The sequence below is a fragment of the Fragaria vesca genome, linkage group LG2 (genome assembly GCF_000184155.1).
Source record: "Fragaria vesca subsp. vesca linkage group LG2, FraVesHawaii_1.0, whole genome shotgun sequence".
NCBI classification, from domain to species: Eukaryota; Viridiplantae; Streptophyta; class Magnoliopsida; order Rosales; family Rosaceae; genus Fragaria; species Fragaria vesca.
Genome location: NC_020492.1, coordinates 1,243,118 through 1,250,115, shown reverse-complemented (window position 1 = coordinate 1,250,115; position 6,998 = coordinate 1,243,118). Strand labels below are relative to the sequence as shown.

At 40.4% G+C, this 6,998-nt stretch overlaps 1 protein-coding gene across 1 annotated transcript; it reads left to right on the top strand.

Moving 5' to 3' along the window:
* Window positions 1–693: 693 nt before the first annotated feature.
* Window positions 694–1,403, top strand: LOC101295574 (40S ribosomal protein S25-4-like). Its single transcript, XM_004289612.1, has 2 exons — window positions 694–738; window positions 816–1,403. The coding sequence occupies exons 1-2, from the start codon at window positions 736–738 to the stop codon at window positions 1,137–1,139; spliced, it is 327 nt and encodes a 108-aa protein (XP_004289660.1). The 5' UTR covers window positions 694–735; the 3' UTR covers window positions 1,140–1,403.
* Window positions 1,404–6,998: the final 5,595 nt, after the last annotated feature.

Genomic DNA, 6,998 nt, shown 5'->3' with positions numbered 1-6,998 from the left:
TGATTGTGCATGAGTCATGCAACTTTTGAGTAAATTAGTTAAATTGAATATTTTTTTAGAAGAAATAACTTTATTAATAATAAATTAAATTACAGCATAATAGAATGATCGGTCGTGGTAGCTACACCACGACACACATTCTCATATAGATCCACAGTTACAGGTCCATCGCCAACAACAACATCCATGAGCCAAATTGGCCCAACCCCTAACCCAATTCCACGCTCAAAAAGAGCTACACAGTCCTGAGAATAACGATACAATCTCGCCACCAACAATAGAACGAGCCAATTCCCCTTCTTCAACATCGGGTCCAAATACCGCCAGACTACGTTCAAATGCAATCCACTCTCATGTTGACAACCATACAACATCGATATTGAATCCGATAATTTTCAGGAATAACGCCACCGAAGTAGCACACCAACTAAAATACAACACCCAAACCCTCGCTCAAAAGAGAGGTGAGACTTAATAAACCTAATAAAAATCTCTTAGTTTTTCCCGTGGATAACCAGAATAGTTCGGCCAAGTTTTCAGTTAAATTGAAATTTGTGTTTTTGGGCCAATGTATTTACCAAAGCAACGATCCAGCTTAAAACTGATAAACGGCCCAATGTCGTCGTAGGAAGCCTACACATCAAAACCCTAAGATATAAATTGTCTCCTTTTCCAACTCTCGTCTCTGTCGCTCGCTGCCTCCAAAGCCACTCCTCGCACCAGACATCCAATCCAATGGTTCGTATCTTCTCCTTCCCCGAATTCTCGAACCTTCTCACTCATCCTATTCTCTAACGCTGGTTTTGATATTTCAGGCACCGAAGAAGGAGAAGGCACCGCCGCCGTCGTCGAAGCCGGCCAAGTCCGGCGGAGGGAAGCAAAAGAAGAAGAAATGGAGCAAAGGAAAGCAAAAGGAGAAGGTCAACAACATGGTGCTGTTTGACCAGGCCACCTACGATAAGCTGCTGTCTGAGGCCCCCAAGTTCAAGCTCATCACACCGTCCATTCTCTCCGATCGTCTCAGGATCAACGGTTCTCTGGCCAGGAGGGCCATCAAGGACTTGATGGCTAGGGGATCCATCAGGATGGTCTCTGCTCACGCCAGCCAGCAGATCTACACTAGGGCAACCAACACCTAGGTCTCTCTCTCTTGATTTCATGTTTCGACTTGTGTAGTATGAGGGTTCTAGTTTTTCGGGTTTTGTTAACTGTTGTTTTGTTCTGAGACTATTTAGAATCACTCTCAAATTTGGTGGCATTACTTCTATATATGGAGACATAGAGTATTATTTCAAGGCTATATCTGTTTCTGGTTCCATCTATTTGTTTCTTGCCTTCTGCGTGTTAAATTACTCGCATAATTTCTTGTTTATGTCTGGTAAATAGAATATGCTTTGTTTTGGATTTGTTGGTAATTGTTGTTAATCGATGGACTTTTAGGGTTATGATACTAAATTGGCTTTTGGTCAAGTTGCTCTTTTGGATGTTCCGTTCTTTTAACAATTTAGCTCGGAATGTTGATAGTGTGGTTTAGAATAATCTAGTCATGTGTCTGGATTGAATTTAGAAGGGGATAAATGCTTCTTTCAGTCAGCTATCTTCTGTTGGCAAATACAATTCCATGTTATGAAGTCTACTTTTACTCACTCAGCTGTAGTGTTTAATATGGAAGGGTTATTGCTTTGACATACACCAGCAAATAAAAACGTTTTTTTTCTTGACAACACCTCAAATTATGGATTACTTCTTTACATGCTGTTATTGTGTTCTGGTTTGAAAATTGTCCTACTGTTTGAAGTAGTGTTTGTTGTAGCTTTTACCCAGGTATCTATAAGACATGGAACAAGTATCCCCACTGAGCTGTTACTGGTTCTTCTTTAGGTATGAATTCTAGAGTAGGGTCTGGAACAACCTTAAAAGTTCACCTTATGGATCCCTCCCTGTTGATTTCTGTGGTTCTGGCTGTTGTTTCGCCGTAACTTGATAACTCTAATTCAAGTCATGCCAGTAACTGGGCATTCATGTTCAGACAACAAAGTGTGTTTCTTTGGAACATTGTCTTGTTCGAACAATCGGAGTCAGTAACCAAGACTCCAAGTTGTACACATTCCAAACTCTGCTTGAAGAATGAAATTTTGGAACAGTTGTATGGAATATGGAATCACAATGAGTTACCCAGTATGTTGATGGGTTTTTTTGTGATAATGCACTGTTTCATGACCGCTGTCCAATTACAATTCAAACAGGATATTCTTTATCGATTACAATGGATTGTGGGTGTCACTCTTCACTGTGCTTTCAAATTTGCTGCTTCATGGAACCGCGTAATAAATTCAACACCATCCCCGGTCGACCTCAACTTCCTTCCCTATGAATTATCGATGAGCTTGTGACAAGGAGGTTATCGGTTTGAAGAGCCCGTTGAAGTTCTTTACCGTGCTCTATTGCTGTAGATGGTGAATATCTCTAGTTACCGCAAGTAGGAAAGTGACTTCAGGTTAAAACCACACTCGCTTGACGGTTTGATGGGCTATAAATAGCACCACATTCGGTTCACACTCGCTTTGATGGTTTGAAACATGAAAGCTTTCGGAACTGCGATGTCTATTAGTCAAATATGACAGTGACTTGTTTTGTTGTTTGGAATCCAATTCATAATTTGTTGTTAGCTTTGTTTCACTTTGTCAGTCAAGTTTAGTCTATGAAGAACCTCTTATGGTGCAGAAATTTCACTATTGTTTCTTCATGGGCAGGAGACAATTTCACTCCTTTGATTCATGAATGCAGCATCATTATATCGTCTTGGCTATGCAGTAAAAATATACTTAGTTACAACAATGCACATAAGCTGAAATAGTGAAATGTATGATTCAACCTGATCTAGTGAATTCAATTAGAATGTTCACTGTATAAAAGAGATCGTTTGTTGATTTTAGAGGGATGTATGACAGTTTATCCAACCCCAGTTACCAAGTTGTTTTCAAAGAAACAAACATAATATCTTTGCAACTCTTTGGTTAAAGAAATAATATGGATCAGTCATCAGTTTCAAGTTTAGAGCAGAGCTCTTGGGGGAGTATCTTCTTCTTTACTAATTTAAGATATATATGATGATTATGGTTTGCATTGTTTTTACAGTTGATTGTTGGTATTGTTGTATAGGTGCATGGAGTTCCAATGAAATTAGTTTGGATTTATGTGGATAAATGGTCTGTTTAATATGTAAATTCTGCTAAAGAATTGTCGACCCCAATGCTTTGTAATTCATATGGGAAGATTGCCCTTGCAGGAATCGACTTGTGAATTAGCTACACATTCAGCCATATCTACACATTTGTTCCAAATGTGCGTTACGGCCTTTACCTACTGTCCTTTACCTGCTGTTATCAGTATGATAGCAATGTTCAATGCTTATTTTTGTATAGTTCAATGCTCATTGGAGTTTCACTTCCTGTTTATCCAACTAGTTTCCCTTTGAGAAGTGTACTTAGACTCGAACAAGACATGAGTCTATTCATGTATAAGACTGGAGCTTTGTAGAGGCATCAGTAGTCAATATACGTTACTTCAAGGATGGCTATTTGACGAAATTCACAGGTGCAGTACTTCAGAGGATCTGAATCCTTTCTGATCTGGATCGATGGTAGTTAACTTACCTGCCTATGGTCTAGTTAAGTTAGGTAATAGAATTCATTCCACACCATTTTATGGGTTTGCTGATCCTGGAACCTGTTCAGTTTAATTGTGAACGCCACAAAAAATAATTTGCCACAGCCACGGTGCAAAACCGTTGCTTGAACAGGTGATCAGCGACGATCTGCTCTAACATTTAGCCACCAATATTGTCCTACCACAACTTAATCATTTGAGGTTGGTCGTAGAATCAGACAATCCTTAGGTTCATCTCATTGATCTGCTCTAACATTTAGCCACCGATATTGTTCGTCCCCAACATAATCATTTGAAGTTGGTTGTAGAATAGAAAAATCCATAAGTTCATCCATGAGAATCGTGTTTGAGAAATTGAGTATGCAATCATTTTAATTTAGCAGACAACATCTAAATAATAAATATAAACAACTTAGATTGTTTAGACAAAGTTGCATGATAACAATTTCTTGGAACTGAAGATGTTACTGCTTTGTTTAGCAAGCCAACGACGGTGGATTGTGATGGTAGCATGACTACTACTAAATAAATTATCTGTATCTTTGTGATAGTTTATTCTATTCTACTCAAAGACTCAAATTATACTTGAGCAAGTTCGAAGATCTAGCTGAGTTCTTTGTGAAAAGCGGTGTGGAAGGTAGAAACCCTAGCTGCCATAGCATCAGTAGATTACAGAAAAATTGCAGAACCAAATATAGATGATCATGATATTAATCTCGAATATGCTCATTCAATATTCACTCAATCAACCCATCATATATTGCCACAAATAGAGAATTATTTAAATGAAAACAAAACTTTAGCTTTAGGTTTGTTTGTGTTGATCTCATCACCCATTCTAATTAACATCTGCAAGTCACAGCAACGCCGCAACCCCCTCCCGGCGGCCTAGAGCCCTAGAAACAAAACAGATTTGTGGCTCTATATCACTCTATAAGACTCAATAATACATAACTTGTGGGCTGTGGCTAATTGGCTATGGAACAAATTGGATAACGATCCCAGTTCTACAGGCCTAGATATCTATCAAATGGAGAATTCATGCATGGGGGCTATGAACTGATGAAGAAATCGAATGTTGTTCTCGATTCTGATTTTAATTTGAATGTCAAGAGGGGGATAACGATGATGAATTCAACAACATTTTTTTATTCTGGAAAAAGATGGTACGGCTGTCGTTACGTCATATCCACTAGTGAAAATGTAGAATACATGAGGATATAGTACTGTCTTAACCCCAAAGTATGATAATCATCAACAGAACCATGTGAAATAATAACAAACGGGCATCTCATGAGGAACGATATGATCACTATGTCATTTGTCAATTAGACAACGTTTTGTTGACGTTGTTTGATTAGGTATTTTACTACTGTCTATTCGAGGATTGTTTGCCTCCATCCACTACGTCCCTCTTGATTAGGTCCATTACGTCCCTTATGACTAGGTTTATCTTTTTTTTCAATCTATAAATTGCACTAACACCGTTGAAATCTTTTTTCTATTAAAATTCAAGTCTCACTCGGTTGTAATTCCTGGATCCGCTCCTGATGAGCACCCATAAACTATAGGTAAATGATTGATCTCACTTTTAAGCAGTGAGTCTCGAACATTTGTTGATTGAGAGTAGTAGAAAATATCGTGAATATTGGCAAACAAAGCACAAGAGGACATCACGCATTTCCTTTAATAAGAGAAAGTCTTAGGTGCGGCTAACGCACCAAGTGTCCTGTGCGACCCACCAGTCACATAGTGACATGTGTTTTTTTTTTTTAACTACCCCCCCACCCACCTGCTTTCTTCTTCTTTCTCTGCTCCGGCGAAGCTTCTTCTTCTTTTACACGGGTTGGTGGAGGCGTCCTCTTCCTTCCTCTTCTTCAGCTCGGCGAAGCTTCTCACTACCAGGACAAGCACTTTAGCCGACAAAAAATTTTCGTCGGCCTGTCAGCTTAATTCGTCGGCTAAGATCTTAGCCGACGAAAGATTGTCGGCTAAGAATTCTTCGGGAAAAGGTCGTCTGTGGTCACTTTAGCCGACGACACATGTAGAAGTCGTCGGCTATAGTCCAGAGTTTAGCCGACGAAAAAACTATCGTCGGCTATAGTCCAGACTTTAGACGGCGAAAAAAATGTCGTCGGTTATAGTCCAAACTTTAGCCGACGAAGCATTTAAGGTATTCGTCGGCTATAGTCTAGAGTTTAGCCGACGAAAAACATGTCGTCGGTTATTTCTCAGACTTTAGCCGACGAATTTAAATTATTCGTCGGTTAAAGTTTGTAATAAAAAAATAAAAACATCTAAACCCTAAACCCTTATTTTAAAAAAATAAAAACTTTAGCCGACGAATTAAGGCGTTTTTCGTCGGCTATAAGTCCATTCCAGTAAAAAAAAACCCCCGAAATTTCTGAATTACCATTCCAAGCAAGCTGCAAAATACACCAAAACAATTCCATATAACCAACAACAAGCACATAAAACTATATAATTCATTCATCAACTACAGAAAATCTAAATCGTCTAAATTAATATCCGCTTCTGGGGGCTGCTGCGGAGGTTGCGGCGGCTGGGGTAGCGGTATGGGCGAAGGCATGGGCGGAGCCGGAAGTCCCTGAAGCTGGGCAGCTGTAAAGTCCTGCATGTACTGGAAAATCTGCTGCTGCTGGGCCTGCTGGATGGCATGTATCTCGGCAACATAGGCTGCCTGCGCGGCATTATAGGCTGCCTGCGAGGCATTATAGGCAGCCTGAGCAGCTTGCTGTTCTCGTAGTCTCTGAACTTCCGACTCTAGCTGAGTCGTCCTGGTGGTCGTGGACGTGGTCCTGCTGCTGGTCGAGGCTGCCTTTCGTTGAAATCCTGGAGTGGTCGTCAGGACCCCCTTGCCTTTCTTTCCTAGACCCCGGCAGTAGAAGTTGTTTGCTCTCGGTGGGAAGGCTGTGCCCATGATCCTCGCCCCAATCGTCAGATCAGAAGTGTCGATCCGGGACATGGCTTCGGACATCTCTTCCTCCAGCGTGTCCGGCCATATCTCTCTCGCTATAGCACTCATCACCTCGTCACTAGCCTCCCTCACCTTCGCCTATATGGATAGGAAAAAAATTATTAATTAACATTTTGACATATATATAAGTAAATTTAAAAATTTAAAAACGTAAAATGACTTACAATATCCTCCTGGGCGTCAGGATATGTCTTCTCGTACGTATAGACATACCGGTTGACTTCTGGATGTTCCCTGGCCGCCTCGTCCATGAAGACAGCGAACGGTCTAGAACCGCCATGATGGTTTCTTGTGTTGCGTTGCCGGTTCTGAGAGTTCGATCGGGAAACGG